At 44.5% G+C, this 18,815-nt stretch overlaps 1 protein-coding gene across 2 annotated transcripts; it reads right to left on the bottom strand.

Annotated features, from left to right (window-relative positions):
• Window positions 1–779: 779 nt before the first annotated feature.
• On the bottom strand, window positions 780–15,062 carry FBXO40 (F-box protein 40). Of its 2 annotated transcripts, XR_010469805.1 has the most exons (4): window positions 14,806–15,062; window positions 5,352–7,250; window positions 2,753–3,253; window positions 780–1,818 (listed from the first exon to the last, which is right to left on the bottom strand). XR_010469805.1 is itself a non-coding variant. In XM_065049995.1 (3 exons), exons 1-3 carry the CDS (start codon window positions 14,812–14,814, stop codon window positions 3,056–3,058), a joined length of 2,106 nt encoding a protein of 701 aa, XP_064906067.1. In that variant the 5' UTR covers window positions 14,815–15,062; the 3' UTR covers window positions 2,062–3,055. The 2 variants fall into 2 exon arrangements, 1 of the variants encoding a protein (XP_064906067.1); XM_065049995.1 differs by lacking the exon at window positions 780–1,818 and having other exon boundaries at window positions 2,062–3,253.
• Between the last annotated feature and the right edge of the window lie 3,753 nt (window positions 15,063–18,815).

Genomic DNA, 18,815 nt, shown 5'->3' with positions numbered 1-18,815 from the left:
CCTCTCTGATTTCCACGATGCCATCATTTCTGTTCCTGTTCTTCCAGTAAGAGGAAACACTGCAAAACACATCAGCCTGGAGTGTGCGGAGTGTCGCTCCTGCCATCACAAGGCACGTGGGCAGCACGAACGGGATCAAAGCCATGGAGGTCTGGAGTGTGTGATCTCGACCAACAGCAGCCTAAGCACTCTGCTGGACTTGGGTCCTTTCTTCCAGTCCAGACACTGCCACAGCAAAAGAACTGTTTTGAGAAACATCAAATGCCCTGTTTCTTCTAATCAAATCCCTCAAGCTGAAATTCAGGAACTGTTCTGGCTCGTAAGTCCTGTTCAGAAGCCTAACTTTCTAACGGGAAAGTTTCCTTACTTAGCTTTCCATCAGTCAAGGTACAAGCTTAAACTAGGAGCCTAAAAGCTTGCTGGACCCAAACCAATGCCTCTTGCCTTTTAACTAAACTGGTGTTGTGCTCACCAAGATAAATACGGCACTGAAACTGTGCAGTCTCCAGGAGCAGGGAGATACAAGAATGCAGTCCACTGGCGTTGACAAAAGGAGGCCAGAAGCAGAATAGCAGCACTGCCAGTGACACTGGCACTAAAGGAAAAATGAGCCTGATTCATACCTGACATAAACCACAACTTCAGGTCAGCTACATCGATTTACAGGAGCTAAGCAGCTGATCAGGTGAGAGATGGTTCACAGGCTGAACTAACTTTTTAATAGTCTCTTATACCATCCTTCAACACTGACTTACGCTGAGACCCTATTATATATGGGACTTCTTTTTTCCTCCCCAAATTGTCTAAAATTTTGAGTGCCTCTATTTTAAGTACCCAGCACAGATACTGATACAGGATTTTTGGACATGCATTTCCAGCTGCTGTGATCTGTAGCTATGAATCATGCTGCAGCTCAGCATCTTTCAGTCAGATACATGACAAGTGAAGTATGAGGCCCTGGTGTGGAGGCCGGCCTAGGAAGTCTGACTCTATGTTTTCACCTCTCTCAACTTCCTGCATAAAACAGAGTGACAATATTTGGGAACCTATTTCATAGGGGGATGTTTTGAGGACAGGCCAGTTTTGTAAACAATGTTAAATGTTGGCCAGTTTGGCTTTGTGCAGTGGCTCAAGCCACAGCATGAAGGATCAGAGCATCCAGCTTTAGCTACTCTTGGCCCAGCTTAGGTTCCCTTGTTCATTTGCTTCGGTTTCCTCTGCATAACTTCTCGTGTTTTCCACAGGATACCTGCACAAACAAGTTTATTCTCATCTGTAAAAGCATTATGAGACTTCCCCGAAAGGATCTCTAGGGACAGAGAACAAAATAGCGTAAAAAAAAATTAACTGCTGGTACTCCTGCTCCTGAGACCACTCCACGGTTGCCACAACTCAGACAATAGCTCCTGAGGGCATGTGTGTGGAGAAGAAAAAGATCCTTACATGGTTGAAAATCTCACAGGAACCACTTAAACCACAAATGTAGACAAGGATGAACTGCACACAGCACAGTTTTGGTCACCACACAATTAATGCCTTTGACTACCAAACGCTCAGCTCAGGTGCATCGGCAAAGTTTATCGGTAAGAGAGGGCTCCTTCTTGTGTAGCCTGCCTTATCCTAGATCTGCAATGAGACCAGGGGTAATAAGTGCAGCATGTGTCCATCCACTTGGGCCAGTTTTTGCCTGGCTAGCCCAAGCAAGAAGAGCTGTGGTCCAGGCTAGCAGATGTCCCAGCTCCCAGTAGGGTCCTCCTGCCCGAGGTGGTGAGATGAAAGCCAGACCTCATGTCCTGAGCTCACACTTCTGGCTATGGGCTTAAAAAAGAAAGGGGTGTGAGTTGGCACTGGTGTGGCTGCGCAGCAGCTGTAAGCTGTCAAATCAGTCTACAGCCATTTCAGAGTAACACCACCCACCACCACAACTATGGCATTACTAACTAGCACCTCTGAAATGGGTTTAAATAGTGTAATAAGACAGATGCTGTTGGTGACATGCCCATTTTCTCTCATCTGTTGCTTCAACAAGCACATTCTGTTTTTAAATTAATGTATTTATTAAAAAAAAAGAACCAAATCCTAATTACTTTTCTGCTCTGTAAAAAAAAAAAAGAAAAAGTCTTTGTACTGTAGCCCAGCAAATATTACCCGTACTGTTACTGAATGGCTTGCTGAATGCCTTTTCTTTGGCAGAAAAAAAAATATTTTTTTGACATATTCTTTACAGTTGCTTACGAAATTTACAATTGCAAAACTGAGTAGGTAAGGCATCCTAAATATGACTTCATATATTCTTTGATGGCCTTAATGGATTTTTAAATAAAACAAATAATGTTTTTAACCAAAAAACAGAGAAAGTCAGTTGAGCCCCTGCAACTGTTTGCTACTTGGTTATTTGTAACAAAGAGCCAGTTTGTTTGCTTTGGTTTGGTTTGAATATTTCCATGAGCTCAGCTTTATGCTTGTGCTCAAATGCTGTACGAACTAGGCATGCTTGCCTGAATCGGGGCCCTAAAGGATGGTCTGTGGCTGTGCTGTGCATTCCCAAGTCCTAATTAGCGCACTTGACTTTGGGGGATCCTTTTCTTTTGCTCATGTCTCAGAACAGGGTAGTGATCCCTAATTCTGCTGGGCAGGAAGGCATCTGCTCGTACTCCCAGAACTTGGTTTACCAGCCAAAACGAAGGTGTTTCAGACCTAGTCAAGCTGGGTACATTTGCTGCTCTTCCATCTCTCAGGTGCAGCAGCCTACCTTCAAAGTTGAGAAGATGCCTTTTCAAACATGATCCTTATTGCTTGCTCCAGGATGCTGTATTAAGCAAGGAAGAGAAACATAACCAGAAAGCATGTGGTATCAGTGAGCAGTGTGGATGAAGTTTGAACAACTAAATTACTGTAGAAAAAAAAAAAAATGCAGGATGTTCCAACCATAACTAGGTAGAAGCCCGTTTTGTATGTCCAAAGGAGAGTTGAAAGCAAGAATCTTTACACCCAAATTCCCAAATCTTGTTTTAAAAGGCCCTGAGAGTAGCATGGCAGAGGGGAAGCAGGTTGTTCAGAGTCTGCGCTTGAAAGTAGAAACCAAAGTCTTTTGAGTTTGCTCTCGAGATTCACACATGCCTGTCAGCAGCACGGGGTCCGTCTTGTGCTCCACTTGGTAGAAGGGACAGTTCTTCAAGTGCTCTGACATGCACGTGATGTCATTGTGCTGCCACTTGTTAACTCTAGAGAAGAGGCTGCTGAACTGCCAGATCTAATGTGGGAAAGGGGAGACAAATTGGGAAGAGAAAATGGGAATATTGGTAAAAATAGAACAGGATTTTAAAAATCTAAATATGCTTATAGTAGGTAGGCATTACTTGCACAGGTTAGTGAACATGTGATTGTACAGGGCTCGCATAACAAGAAATAATGTGGTCTGTTGTTACGTACCTTGTACTCCCGGGGTTTGCTGCTTTAGTCACCACCTGCTATTTTTAATGGCAAACTCTCCTTCTACAGTTTTTGGTGACAAACCAGTGTGGGGTGTGGGCAAATCCAGGACACCTGACCACCGCACCTCTACAGAAAACTCCATCACATGTATGGTGTGATCTAAGATGTTTATAGGTGCATCCAAAATATTTATAAAGCAGAATGACTACAGCAAGCTCGTGTGAAATGTATCTCAAAGAAACCTGACTTCATAAAGGCCTTCTAAAGCATCTATCAGTAACTTCAACATGATGAACATCACAACACTAGTATTATTCACCCCACCCCAGAACAAACCTTGGAAATCTAAGGCTAGGGTTATTCCTAGAGGAGATACAAGCTTGTAAAAAACAGAAATGTGCAGTCAAAATAGTATGATTTTGTTTGTAGTGATACAAAGTATCATTTAGTGATACACTAGCATGTTGTGATAAGACTGTGATTAAGTAACTTTAATATATGCTGTACATCAAATAAAATAAATTTTAAAAGTCATACTAGCTTTCTTCACCCTAAAAATGTTTCTTCCTTCAGAAGAAAGACAGTATGTGGGTGTACTACGCTTAAGATTACCTGACCCTGTCCTAGTCCTAAGTAACCATAGCTATTATACATAGTAATCAAGTAATTGAGATTAATTACAAACAGGATGTTTTCAAGAAGAATCTATGCACTGGGAACAAGATTCCTGTGTGGTCAGTACAGAAAGTTAACATGAGAGAGGTTAGACAGTGTTTAAATTCATGGCTGCTGGTTTGAAATTGCATTACAGTAACTGAAGTTAATTGCTATTAGATTACTCAGCCAGAATTTCTTCCTTTTACTGAAGGAAGCCACATCCTCCAGTAAATGGCTAATTCCTGTTTTGGATTGAGCTAATTCAACCCGCACCAAACTTTGCTATACGGATTTTGAATACTTCATTTTTTGCTCTTAATAAAGAGTACTTTCTTTTAATAAAGAGTCATAAACTGCTAAGCTTCCCTTTGATAAGAATCAATAGGTGGAGATCTTCAGGGGTCTGCTTGAAAGCCACATCCTTAGATCACTTTTAGGAGTCTTCCTTGGATCTAAAGTACTTGTTCCGAGATCTCTGTCTTGTCTGCTTGTTCAAGCTGCAGTCTCTCATGTCATTCTTTCAACCAATTTTATGTCAGAGTAGCTGCAAAGCTATCAGCTATAAAAAAACCCTGTCGTAACTATTGTTCAGTGACGACTTAAAAGGAGCTGTATTTACATATTTCACCGAGACTACCTGAATAGCCAATAAGGGACATGATAATCTTCTAGCACAAACAGTAGGAGACCAGCTTTGCAGAAGGCGGCTTCCTATTCCCATGCTGCTCTCTCAGATGCTCACAACCCAAGGAATCAGACACTCACGGCAGTCCTGTGAACTACTAATCATGAAAGCCCTTGGGAGTTGATGTGAATCCCTGAACTCCTTTCACAGCCACATCTTCTTGTTCTTTAGCCCTTTGGCATTCTGAAGCATGTTTTAGTTTTGACATACCCTAGATCAGCTTGTAAAGAAAAAAGACGTATGAACCTCAAGTTCTTCAAAACCCCACGGGTAACCTTTAAATAGCAGTAATTCTTGATTCCCAGTGCCTAAATACAGTGCATGTGCAAACAGGTTACCCAAGACAAACTTAGGTGAGGAGTTGCAGCTAGTCAAGAGATGGCCATTTGCACCTTCCTATCTTTGCTGGATGTACTGCATTTTATAGCCCTGATCCCAGATAACTGTGGTGCAAATTCACAACCTCACAAACCTTCCCAAATCTGCATGGTTCCATGCAGCATTGCTTGCTATGCTTGTGTATTATCTGGAGAGAGCCCATGGTTCTCTTTTTACCAGTGTCACAGTCACTTGCCTTTTTGCGAGCTCTCCACGACGTACCACCATGGGAATACCTTTTTTTCTCCCAGACGAGCAGGACCATTCCCCTCTCTTGAAGAAGAGTGGCACAGATGTCCCTCATCAGCACTGACACTTGTGATAGCTGAGATAAACTGAAGCTGTCCAGGAACCCTGCAATGTACTTGAGCACTTCCACTGGGAGGCTGCTCAGCGAGTCTGTATTTCTCCTTCGATTAGCCACTGTGGAAATGCACTTCCCTGATTCACCAAGGAGGGTGTCTACTTCTGGCCTAATAGCAAATGTATTGAGAGCCTTGCTGTATATAACTTTGGCCTTAAGTCCATCAGGGCGGAAGTGATTTTGAACAAAAGTACATCCCAGGTAGGCCAGTGGGCAGCGATGCTGGAACCATCCATCCAGACATGACTGGATATCAGTGTGCACATTCTTGAAGTGGGATGGGAACTCATCCCTCCTGAAAAAATGACTGCAAGTGAATGTGAAAGCTGAACTGCTTTTGTTGTGTCTTCTAGTTACACATTCAGTGTAGAGCTCCACATGGAGCTCTGGTGGGCTTTTTTCATCCAAAATATCTGCTAGAACTGCATTGGAGGAGAAGGATTCCAGAGGAAAGTTGTATGTCTGTGTTGCAAAATCCACAAAGAGTCCATCGATACCCCTTGCTTCAGAGATCTCATGGCCTTTCAGTTCTTTTTCCAGTGCGCACAGCAGTGTGGCTTTAACTATATTTGTCTTAGGCAGGTCTTCAATTTTTATTCCCAGTTCCGAGGTATCCACTGACTTGTCTGAAGTTGGCATCTTGTGGCCCAGTGCATCTCCTAGTCGTGCTCTTTTGCCGCAGTAACTAACTGGCACTTTGAAGGTGTAGACAGTCTTCACCTCCTGAGCTTCCAAGTTCCCATAGACAAAGTCTTTTTCTTTGGGAGTGCAAGCAGCTAGCTGGCCAAAGCGGATGAGCATTCCTCCGTGATGTACCAGATACATGTTGTAATCACCTACACCAACTTCCTTCTTCAGCCTCTCCAGGACACCTTCTTGCCAGGGAGCCAGTCCTGTCATTTCTGTATTTGGTGCTACTTGTTGAAGCTTTGGGTCCTTTGCCTCTTCTGCCCTGTCAGGTACCTCCTTTGCCTTCTCTGTGGAGCTGGTAGCACGAGGGGCTGACGCTGTTTTCTTGGAAGCTTCCTCTGTCTTCTGTCCTGTGCTGTCTGCTGAGCCTGTTACCTTGCAAGCCAGGAGCTCTTTGCTGAAAATGTTCTCCCACGTTTTGTAACTCCCCAGGTCCATACCCTCTTTGTCCTTTGCCAAAAGTTCACGTTCATGTTGGCTGAGCTGGGACAACTGGTTGTCAGTTGCTTGGGAACCACAGGCTACTCCTCCCACAGCACCTTCTTCCCCACCAATGGCTTCATCCATTAGCTCTTCCACTTCATCCTTTTTCCTCCACTCTGGAAACAAGTTGGCTATTTTCAAAGTCCTGAAAAGTATCTTCTGGTCTCTGAGTGCCAAGGCAGTGTCCAGACACTCTTCGTTCAAGGTCTCCTTCATAATGTTCTTGTGAAGGGTTGTGTCTGAATCCACGTTTGGCCAGCGATTCCACTCCATAGAGCAGCAGACAACACTGGCTGGACAGACCTGGAGGTGCTTCGCCAGCTTAAAACGGGCCATGGAAAAAGGGCAGCCATAGGCCGAGTTGAGGCAGGGGACCTGCTCTAGGGGACAGAGCAACTGGTGTTCCTCCTCCTTGCACATGTGGAAGGTGGCCCCACAGTGAGAGCGGCAGCTGATCACCATGCAGGAGGTGGAGAGCTCAATTGGTGCACGGCACTGCCGGCTGAAACATCTCTCACAGTGCCTGTGCTGCCCAGGGGGAGCTTTCTGAGCCCGGTGCTGTGTGTAGCAAAGACAAGAAGACAAGAGTTATTGCCTGAAGGAGCAAGAATGGGCACAGACCTTCCATGTGCATGCTTGGTTTCTATCCGTTAGGTGCTCACATGCATTCCTAGAGGGAATAAGGCTGTGGGCAAATGATTGCCAACTCCATACAGTAATGTATCAGCCCTGATCCCTTTGGTAAAGCGTAGTCTGATAGCAGCATGGATGTAGATAAAGTCCTTGCTCATTAGCCCAGGAGGGTCAGCCAGGGTTTGGGAGCAAGCTGCTTTCTGTCCCAGTATTCGCACTGGGTCTATCTATACCAAGCTGCTGAAATCAAGACAGTCAGAGGCACAGTGAGAGAACTTCCCACTTCCTCAACGCCATTTGAATAGGAAAGATGATGTTTCTTTCTCTGTTTTGGAAAAAATTAGCTGGTCTTTTGGCCTAGGTGTCTTGTCAGCCCCCATAAAGACATTAATGTTGTGCAAATGAACCTCTACTTGCTCTACACCAGCAAGGCTGAGAGTGAGGATTATCATCATGATCCCTGTTCCCAGCATGGAAACCATCCTGGCTAAAGGCTAATTTTCCTGGCCTCCTTTACTCTGCTTTCCTTACTTACCTTTACACTCCCAGGTGATGCCTCTATGTTGTAGAACAGAAACCACAGGGGACTTCTCTTCAGGCAGGTTTATTTGCTACATCCACTTTCATGTTTCAAAACCTGGAATAAGTGATGCCTCAATCTGCATTTTGGAGAGAAGCTCCAGACTGCAGAGGGAGCTTGTTGCAAGGTTGTACTCACACAGATAAATCCATTTGCTTTAACTTTTTTTTTTTTTACAAACTGCCTTTCACCTTTCTTCCCCATGTTGTCACCAATGAATACTGAGTAGATAGGAAAGTGAGGAAAAAGGCAGGTATGAGAGCCCACCTGGAGTACTGCATCCCGTTCTGGAGCCCTCAGTACCAGAAAGACATGGACCTGTTGGAGAGGGTCCAGAGGAGGCCACCAAGATGGTTAGAGGGCTGGGACAGCTCTGCTGTGAGGAAAGGCTGAGAGAGTTGGGGTTGTTCAGTCTGGAGAAGAGAAGGCTTCGGGGAGACCTTATTGCAGCCTTTCAGTACTTACAAGGGGCCTCTAAGAAAGATGGGGACAAGCTTTTTAGAAGGACCTGTTACAACAGGTCACCACCGCTCTACTTTTTCAGTTTACTCTACATACTTCTGACAAGTCAGTGTCAAACTCTACCTGGAACTGAATAGGTGATTCTGAGTTGATCGTATTTTAGATTCAGTTTATGAAGGTGTTAGTGACGCCACAAGGGGCCAGAAAATAGAGTAAGAGGTCTCAGGCAACAAGTAATAAGCAATACTAGCCTCTGTTTCACAAATTCAGCTGGCATCAGGCAGCTCCTTATAGTTAACATTTTGAAACCAGCAGACTGGATTAAAAGAACAAGTAGAGGCTGCCAAAGCAAATGTTTAAGAAATTTAAACTAGCTTTATTATATAAACAGGCTAAATGTTTTCTTAAGGAAGATTGCATTACAGTTCTCACATTTCCATAATAATAATAATAAAAAAATCCTCTTCTCCCCTTAAAAACTTTTGATATAAAAAGGACATACAATTTTCCTGAGGTCCAACAACAAAACCCAGAAGAACATGATGTATGAAGATCCTTATATAAAAAGTTGTCATTACCAGATTACTAACTTTGCGTCAGAACAAACCGCTGATCAGCTTTGCTTTCACTACCACACTTTCTGTTCTTTCCCAGTAAGTCAATTAAATCAGTTTAGTTAGTAAAAATAATGCACTATGAGGCCTGCTTACAAAAGTTCTCAGGTCCCATTGCTCATAATATCTCTACCCTTGCAATAATTCCCAGTAATAACTGTTACTTCTTCCTAAACATGGGAAAACAGAAGCACAGAGTCCAATAGTAAGTAAATGGAGATAGTGATTAGCATGACGCATGCCTTCTGTTGAAAAAACTCTAAGAACATGAAATGACAAGAAATTACATTCTGGGCCAGATCAGTGGTCTACCCAGCCCAGTAGTCTTCTTCAACAATGCCCCTAAAAGAGATGCTGTGTAGGAGTAACATGTAGGACCTCCTGTAGTCCTTTCCCCTCATACACAGTTGTTGGATTAGAGAACTAGAGGCTGCTCAGTCACTACTTGGAGCTACTTCTCTGGAGGTACTTCGGCTGGTATCAGTAACTTGGTCCAAAGAAGAGCTGCTGCAAGTAGAAAAGTCCAGACTTCTGACTTTCTGGTCCTTGCTATAGAGGCTGCATTCCTGCTTGGTTCAGTCTACCATGAATTTTTGTGAAAGGGAAAAAGCTAATGATAAGGAGGAACAGTAGTTCTGTTTCCAAATAGGACCCAGGGTGTGCTTTTTCTGGTGAAAATGAGAAAGTTAATTTTGATGGTTCTTCCCACCACGCCTTCTGTGCAGTAAGAACTACCATAGGCCCAGCAGACTCTCATTTGGCTCTTGGTAAAAATATACATTATTAGTAAAATAATTTTAAAGTGTTTTTTTTTTTTTTTTTTTTTTTTTCCCCTAAGATTAAAGAAAATACAGAAGTGTCATTTGCCTGGATGTGAGTACTCCTGCAACCTCAGACTTAAGTGACCTAGCCGTGAGAAGAGCAGTGCTGGAGAGAAAGTAGGCTCAGGCTTAAGGGGAAGAGATGCTACATGAAGCTGCTTTCCCTTTCTTTCTTGAAGGAACTGTTTTAAATTCTCATATTCACATCTAGGCAATGGAAGTCATGAACAATGCAGGAGAAGGAAAGATGTGCGGGAAAGGCAATGCATGTTAGTTCCTGCAGTCACCAAAGACCACACAGTTGTGTTTGAATTTGATGTGCATTAATTGCTCAACACAACTTTGTTCCATCCATTGCAATTTCCAACACTGAGCAATACATGTTTATATCTCTTAGTGAATCCCATTCCTCCTTGGTCCTGCGGAGTAAAGGAAAACAAGTCCTTGGTGGTTCCTTAACCGAGGGACAAACACTCTGAAGGCTCAAGTACCTTCACCTTTGCACAGAAAGCGCTTGAGACAGCAATGCAGAAAAATAATATTTTGTGACCATCCATTATAGCATTCCCTGCTTTGTCTTGGGGACCACTGGCTTCTGCACAGAGGTGACACCAGGGTGCTGGCCAGGGCAACCCCAGCCACATCCAGCCCATAAATGCATGTGATTTTAGGAGGTATCTGTCCTGCTTTAGGCTGTTTAGTTACATCTAATTCTATGCAGCTCAGAGAAGCAGGAGATACAGATGGATTTATTTCACATTGGCAGCATCCTTGCTGCTCTCATTCTTGTAGCATTTTGCTGCAAATACAATCTCTAAAAATAGTCCCAGCTATGACTTGCATAAGGTCAGTGGAAAGCTGGGTACATTACACCGCAATAAAAACATGAATGTGTGAACAATACTTTCCACTGCAAAACCAACTCTTGGAGAGGAATAATTGATAAATCAAAATATATCTGAGGCATGGGCCTTATAGTTCTTCAAAATCACAGGAAAGGCTGACTTCAAAGTTTTTGGAGAGGAGTTTGCTTTCACACTGTCGTGTGCTGAAACAAACTCCATGTTAATCACATGTAGAGAAAGGAAACACATACTTTGTTTATCAAAAGTGACCATGTAAGAGCATTCAGATTCAGAATATGTCTCAATCCTTATCCAGATCAGCCATTTCTAGTTGAGTTTATCTCATTCCTGACTTGTATATGCTGTCCTGTCAGACAAATGATTTCTATAAATTTCTTCTCATTGTCAAATCTGTGAAGCTGGAGGACAGGAAGACAGGAGAGAAAACTTTTCTGATATTTAGCAGGGTTTGAATGCTTCTTCTGTCCTGATATGTCAGTAAGACAGAGCTTTGTGTTTTAACTGATGATCTACTTAGCTCTGTGGCTCAGTTGATGGCATTATTGTCAGTACTCCAATGATAACTTTCAAAACCCTGAGCAGAAATTTTACAAATTCTGGCCTCAGTAAATTTGATACATAAGATCCAGAGGCAGGTGACACACAGGTATGTCAGGCAATGAAACAGTTCTCTAAACCTGCACACTTCTTGTTTCCCTACAAATTGCAACATTTCCGAAGAGCTGGATTAGAAAAAAATATCAAAACAGAAATGCTAACTTGAATCATGTCCAAGCTACTGTGGAAAGAAAGGATGCAAATTACAGTTCACAGTCTGTCCACTTTGGTAAATCTTTATTTTTAGACTGTCATGACAGCAAATCAAGTAAGGTTTAAAAATACACAGCTGCTCTTTTAACTGCAGATATGTCTGTGTCTGGAGCAGATCTGTTCAGTGACAATAACTTTCAGTTTATAAACCAATTACAATTTATTTTTGGTAAATATATTTAATTCAGTAAATATGTTTAATTAATGAGCCAAAACAATACAATTGTTTTCTTATTTGGTATTTGCTATATGTGACTGATCATATGACATACCAAGGTTATATCACATCTGAGCTCTTCTCACAGAATCAAGGGATGACTCCCATTTTAAAAAATAATCAAAAAAGGCCACCAGAGATTCCAGAAACCTTAAAGAGTTCCTCTGTGATGAGATTGCAAATGAACATAAAACAATCTTGCTAAGTTTTACAATATTATAAAGAGCAATTTAAGAACCTCAGGAAAGTTTGCATCCAAATGCTGGAGCCAAGAATGTTAAAACTATTTATAATGTTACAATAGAAAAATATTTTCAAGGAATGTGAATATTTTTGGTGAAGTGTATTGGGCAGATAGGACATATTGTCTATTTCTTTTAATCTTTGTTACCCAGTATGTCATACTTAAAACCTGAGGTGAAAACAGAGTTATCAATTTCCTTACAGGGTTTTTCAATATACTTACTATCTTAGTATCTGAGGAGGTTTACAACCAATAACGAATTAATCTTTGCAGTGCTAGAGGTGCACTTGAGTGCACCTATTACTTCTATTTGGCAGATGTACAATTAAAGGATAGAAAGATGAAAATAAATATAATTAAATATAATATTTTATCTAAATAAATATAGATCTATATACACACCAGGCATGGAGATGCTCAGGTTCTGATGTTTCACTTGCAGTTGCATGCCTCCTGCACAAAATCGCTGGTAGAGCCAGCTGTAGAATCACATTTTCTAGGAGAGCATCTAAGTCTCCTTAAACTAGAGATTTTATTCTCTTTTTGTGCAGCGCTCTTCTTCAGTCACTATGTACTTAACATCCTTAGCAAGAAATCAGGCTTGGGTCTTGTTTTGCTACACAGATATATTTATTCATTGGAGCTGAGGAAGAAAACACTAGGCCATTGGAAACCATGCTGTACCACATTTACACATGGTGTTCCGAATCCTAATTTTTCTCAAGTCTTGTCCTTAGATACAAAATCAAAAGGAAGCCCAAGAATGCCACCACGGTGATCTCTGAGTCAAGCCCTGCACTTTGACACCCACAGCAGGGACAGCTACAGCTTGAGCGACCACCTTGGCGTTAGGGGTAGGGGGTCACTGTCCTTCATAGCACACCTGCAAGTGCCATTCAGAGTGATCTCACATATGTATGCTACCAGCTGAGCTTTGAATGAGTCAGACAATGACTATGGTACAGCCCAGGGTAGGTGGAAAGGGAGAATAAAATGTAGAGATGAAATCTTCATCAATGGCACTAATAAATTTCCAGTAAGCATGTGCAAGACACAGTGTCTTTGAGGCTCAGGCCTTGAACAAGTCCACATGGGTTTTACAGGGGCACTTTGATCCCAGGACAACCCTTCTGGTAAACCTCAAGTCCCCAGTATAAGACATGCAGAGTGAAAAGTGTTCCCGTGAGACAACTGACCTGTTAGATAAGGCCAAAGATGGAAGGATGAGACTATGGCAATTAGGGAGTTACTCCCTGTATTTTCTAGCTGGGGATCAGCTGTTTGAGCCTGTGGTATTTCATGGCAATAACCACTGGTTCAGAGTTTCCGAACAGGATGGAATTGCTTTATACTGAATAAAAAACGCTTTAAAATTACACGGTTGAAGTAGGTCCACAGTACAGTGCATCAGTCAGGTATGTTCCTTGCTTTTCTTTCAGAGCATGCATTCCCACAGAAGCACATCAGATTATCTTCAGCTCCCTAAACCTGGCATGCAGGAGTGTGGAGCTAAAGAGAATCTGTTGCAACATCAGGCCTCCCCCTCAGATGGTAAATCTGTGCTGCATGCATACAGAAAAGAGGCATGGAAACTTGCTACTGCAACTTCTGTCCAGTGAAATGCACTGATGCTGTAATGGGAGGAGTAGTGCAGAGTTCAGAGCAGCGAGGTGTGGGTAACAGAGGGCACTGCTGGCAGCAGCCCCACACTGCACTCCCGGCTGTGAGACCTGCATCACCAATATTTCTTGCTCCTCCCTACCCTGCAAAATGTAGCCATAGCTCACCTGAGAGCTCACCTGAAGTGGTTCCCTGGGCTGGCAGTATGTTGGGACATCGTATGGGAGACAGGCAGGACAGGGAGAAGGGGGAGGCTGTGGCACGGAGCTACCCTGCTGCTCTCCCTGCACATGAGGGGACCCGGTGATGTCCTTGGTAGAGACACATTCAGGCAAACCCTCACTTGGCATTGGTGACTGGGAAATGGCTTTGGTTTTGGTTTGAGTTCAGCAAGTGCTTCAAAATAACAGGTTCCACTTTAGTTGCAGTTTGAGGAAAAAAAAGAAAGGTCCAAACTTTTTTTTTTTTCCTTTGAGTTCAGGTTCTATTTTATGCCTTGGTAACAAGGTAACAATCTCATTTACATACTCTAAACTTCTCGAGATAATCAAGTGAATGGTCTTAAGCAAAACAAAAGAAACCCAGCCCAAGGCAAATGCCCCACACAGAGAATTTCAGAGCTATTAGTCAAAGTCATGAAAACAAAAGAGAAAAGATTCCTGAATAAAAATTGCTGAGCAGCCTCAACTCTAAATGGGTACAGTAGTGCCTCTAACACTTGTGATTCTTACTTCATCATCTTATTATACAGTCTGGCTCACAAACATAGTTTGCAGTCTGAATCTACAAAACTCACTGGATTTTAAGTCAGCATTTTTGCCAGAACATTGCTCTTGCCTCTTCTCTGACCCTTATTGTATATCCTTGTCTTCTCTCAGAATTTCTTGGTGATTACAGAAATTGAATTTTTGATTTATCATCTGTCCTGCTACTGAAGCTCCCATCTTAGAATAAGCATCTTAGTTTTTTAAAACCCCAGATACAGTGCTGCAAACTCTGGCACATCCACTGAATGTATTATGGAGGTTGTTTTGTTTTGGTTTAGAGTAGCATGTCACAGAAGTGTTCACAGTTACCAGCTGTCTCTGTTTTAGGGTGTCATTTAAGACATCTTGTGCCTGATTATTCTTATTTTTCTTAGTTACTAAGGCTGCTTTGAAGACCTCTTGATTTTCATAGGCCAATACAATAACCATTGCATTAGGTTTGACCAATAAAGACTCCAACTCTACTTACAAAACCTTACCTTAATCATAGAGCCCCTGTGGGTGTGCCAAACACTTGCTCTTCTGGTTGTGCTCAGACGGGTTGAAGTGAGGTGGATAAGGGAGAACTGCAAGCAAAGAAAGAGGAGAGAATGGGAGGACACAGAGCAAGCCCAGACAGAAACATCAAGTAGTTTTGGGATGTTAAAAATAAAACTCGTGCATGTGACCTTGTAGCTCAGCTTACAGAGCTTCCACTGTATTTGTTAACACTGTCACTTCTGGAGTGAAACTTCACAGAAAAGATGTGAGAGGCAGAACCAATAATACTCTGTGCCCCCTGCCTGAGAGGAAAAGATCCAAGCCCTTTCCAGAGCCCCGTGTCAGCTCCCTGCCACTCTCTGATGGAGGTTTGCCCCTTACAACTTAACTCTCTTTGGTGACCACACCAGTTTGTGGTTCCTGCTTTTGGAATTGTCATCATGCTGTCTGCTCCCATCATCACCAGTTCCAGCAGATGGTGCAGATGATGGTGGGTTTCTGATCTGCCTGGGCAGAAAAAGAGGGGGAATGGCCCAGAGCTGAGCAGCCAGGCAGACCTGCCTGCCCAGTGTCCTGGGACCGCTGGGAGACTCCCCAGCTCCAGCCCCTCTAGTGCTCCCACCAGCCACCGGGAGGAAGCCTGAAGGGAGCAGTTACCAAAGTCACCCTACTGCAGCCAAACCTGTGGAAGCAAAGGAGAGCAGACATTTTTTAACCATCACTGTGAACTAATTGAAGCATTTCATGGTGAGTTTCATGGTAAGCATTTCATATTCTTGGTGAGTACAGGCATATGGGTACTACTACATGTCAATGAGGTTCAGGGGTGCAGATGGTGCAGACATTACTTCTCCCTGGTGGGTGCTCACCCCATCTGGTTGTAAAGACCCTCTTGTGACACTGGTGTTGTACAAGGCCACTTTTCACCACCTCAGAAACACAGAACAACAGCTTTTGGCTGTGGTGGTGGCGGCTCTGAGATCCTAAATCATGATGAACTTGCTGCTCTGCCTTATCTTCCTCCTTCCCTATCTGCAAGTCTGCAGTGACTCTCATAATTTGAAACAGTGCAGGCAACCGTGTTTTCATCTTTATGCTGAACAAAATGCCAGTAGGTGACAACCAAGGCTTGCTGGTGCCAATCGTGATTTAATAGTGCTAAATATGGTTAGCAGTCTGGCTCCGTGGCCTTTTTTAGAAAGGGCTGTGTTATCGTGATACCATTTTCTGTCATCCCATTGCACTGGGGAAAGCAGAGGCCAGTGGTAATACACCTAAACCTGAATTTCACCCAATCACAACAAGACTGCTGATCAGTTTACCCCCTCCACTTCCGCCCCTCGCTCCCAGTTCAGGGTCATTCTTCAACTTTCAATGCTGTTGTCATCTTTCAGGACTGTGTTTAAAAACATGCTGCTTGTGTGCCTCACTTTTATATGAAGTAAAAAAATATTCTAAAAACTCTGTATTATTGGTGTAGAAGTAAACTCTCTCCAGCTGAATTAGCCCAGGTTACTAAAATACTTAGAAGCAGTTGTCAGAAATGAAGCTGCCTTCTATCTTAATTTTACTGGCACCTGATGTCAGTCTGGTTTCAGACCTTTGTATTTCCAGACAGTCTGAACTCTGGTGGCACTTTTTACAGCTTCGGTGTGTTGCTCAGTGATCACACAGACCCAAACAGCCTGTCCTGGGCAGCCTTATGTAACACCAGCCCCTCAAATTTCACGCATGCTTGCTTGCAGATGATGGCAGTACTGCAAAAAGGCATCATCTGTGGTGGCCTTTTAGGGAGGGCTGTCACAAGAAGTGCAGAATGAACGTACTTCACCATCCCTGCAAATATGCATGTGGTGGAGAGAAGGGAACAGAAAAGTGACAGCAACAGGAAACAGGAATTAATCCTCGTATCTGCATCACACCATTATATTAGCTCAGCTGCACCTGAAACCAGACTCAGCAAAACCAGGAGAACTTGCAGATCTCTGCTGCCACCCTCACCTGTGCTAATTTGATTCAAGGTATCTCAGTAATGCCAACCAATTCTGTAACCAGACCTCCTGCTGCAGCATAATTGTGCTTACTAGTAGGGGGCAAGAAATGGGAAATCTCTGAAAGAAAAGGGTCACTGTTATTTATTTTTTGATGCAAATGCTTTGGGGAAAAGCTGCTGCCTGTCTGATTTAATGTATCTTATTTCAATTCTATGGATAGAATTGATGTGCTATATAGAAGCCCTATGAAATATACCTATGTATATGATATTTATATGGTATATGTATGCATATGATACGTATACAAATATTTATTGATACAGGAAAATTGGACCAGATCTGGTAGCCTGAGAGAGGCAAGGCTGCCACAGCTCCATGTCCCCAGGTACAAGAAGTAGCCAGGCTGAGCTTGTATTCCCAGTAGGTACATGCACAAACACACATATACACCACTTAAACATATATACAGGGATGGCCACACAGATTATGCAACTAGCCACACAGAACATTCACATGAACAAAGTGCCAGTGGCCTCATCTCGCCTCCAGCTGAACAGGTTGGAGGTTATGGTTTCATTATGGTTGGACTCAATGATCCTGAGGGTCTCTTGCAACCAAAACAATTCTATGGTTCTGTGAGGTGTGCTAGTGAGCATACACATATATATATGTGTGTGTGTGTGTGTGCATGTATTAGGTTGTGTGACAAAGGTTTGTGCCATCGTTCCCTTGTGCTCCTCTGGGCATGTGGAGATGGGCCTTCGGTGGGCAGATGGCTCCTGGGATGGTCCTGGGAGCAGCCCGGCAGGGTGCTGATGGGGCTCCCCCTCATGCCGTTGTCCCGTTTTCCTTTGTGGGTGTGCAGACAAGCCTTTGTCACACAACCTAACACGCACATTGACCTCAACATGCACCATGGCTGACTGGCAGCTACTGTGGCTTATCGCGTTAACTGTACAGCCAGTGACCACCGCTGTGCCTGTTGCTGCCAAGCTGCTGCCGTAGGATCGCCCATGACACTGCGACATGGCTTCGCTTGTCACCCGTCCCTTCCGCCTGCACAGAGGGCAGCAGCGACGTGCTTGTGGTGACACCAAGGCCACCGCTAGCTACCCTGCACCACAGAAAGCATTAACTACAGTGGAAATGTCACCTCGTTAGGTTACCCCGGGCTGTAAATGCCTCCGGGAGGACTCTCTGCCTTTCACCGCTCCCCTGCGGCAGCGCTGCCGGGCGGCAGGTTGCGGCCCATGGCCGCCTAGCACCGCCCGGCCACTGGCGGCTGCTGCGCCACAGCAGGCCAGCGCCCTCCCGCCACCGCCTCTGACTCCGTGCCCGCGACCCGCCCGGCCCCGGCCGCCGCCACCGCCCCTCAGGCGGGGAGGCGGCGCCTCCTCCCCCGCCCCAGAGCCTCCCGGCTGCGGCGGCGCTGCCCGCCGCACTACAGCTCCCGGCACGCCCGCTGCGCACGGCGGCCGTCCCTGCGCACCCCGTCTGCGGCTGCGCGGCCGCGCTCTGCATGCCGGGAGCCCTAGTTTTCCCTGGAGCCGCGGCCTGCCGCCGGCGCTGCCGCTGTCCTGAGGAGGGCGCCGCTGCCACGCGGTGTTTGTAAATAGGTAAAGAGTAAGCGTCGGGAGAGTGGAGCCAGGCTCTTCTCGGTGACAACCAACGAAAGGACAAGGGGCAATGGGTGCAAACTGGAACACAGGAGCTTCCACTTAAATATGAGAAGAAACTTCTCAGTGAGGGTGCCAGAGCACTGGAACAGGCTGCCCAGGGAGGTTGTGGAGGCTCCTACTCTGCAGACATTCAAAACCCGCCTGGACACGTTCCTGTGTAGCCTCATCTAGGTGTTCCTGCTCCGGCAGGGGGACTGGACTGGATGATCTGCTGACGCTCCTTCTAATCCCGAACAGTCCGTGATTCTGTGACGGGTACCGGACGCCTCCGGCCGTGCTCGTGCTCGCCACGCCCGGCCCGGGGGGCCGCCGGAAGGGCTCTCCTTCCCAGAGTGC

Source organism: Columba livia, chromosome 1 (assembly GCF_036013475.1).
Source record: "Columba livia isolate bColLiv1 breed racing homer chromosome 1, bColLiv1.pat.W.v2, whole genome shotgun sequence".
Classification (NCBI taxonomy): Eukaryota; Metazoa; Chordata; class Aves; order Columbiformes; family Columbidae; genus Columba; species Columba livia.
The sequence above is the reverse complement of the archived record's forward strand: the minus strand, read 5'-3'. Positions and strand labels throughout refer to the sequence as shown.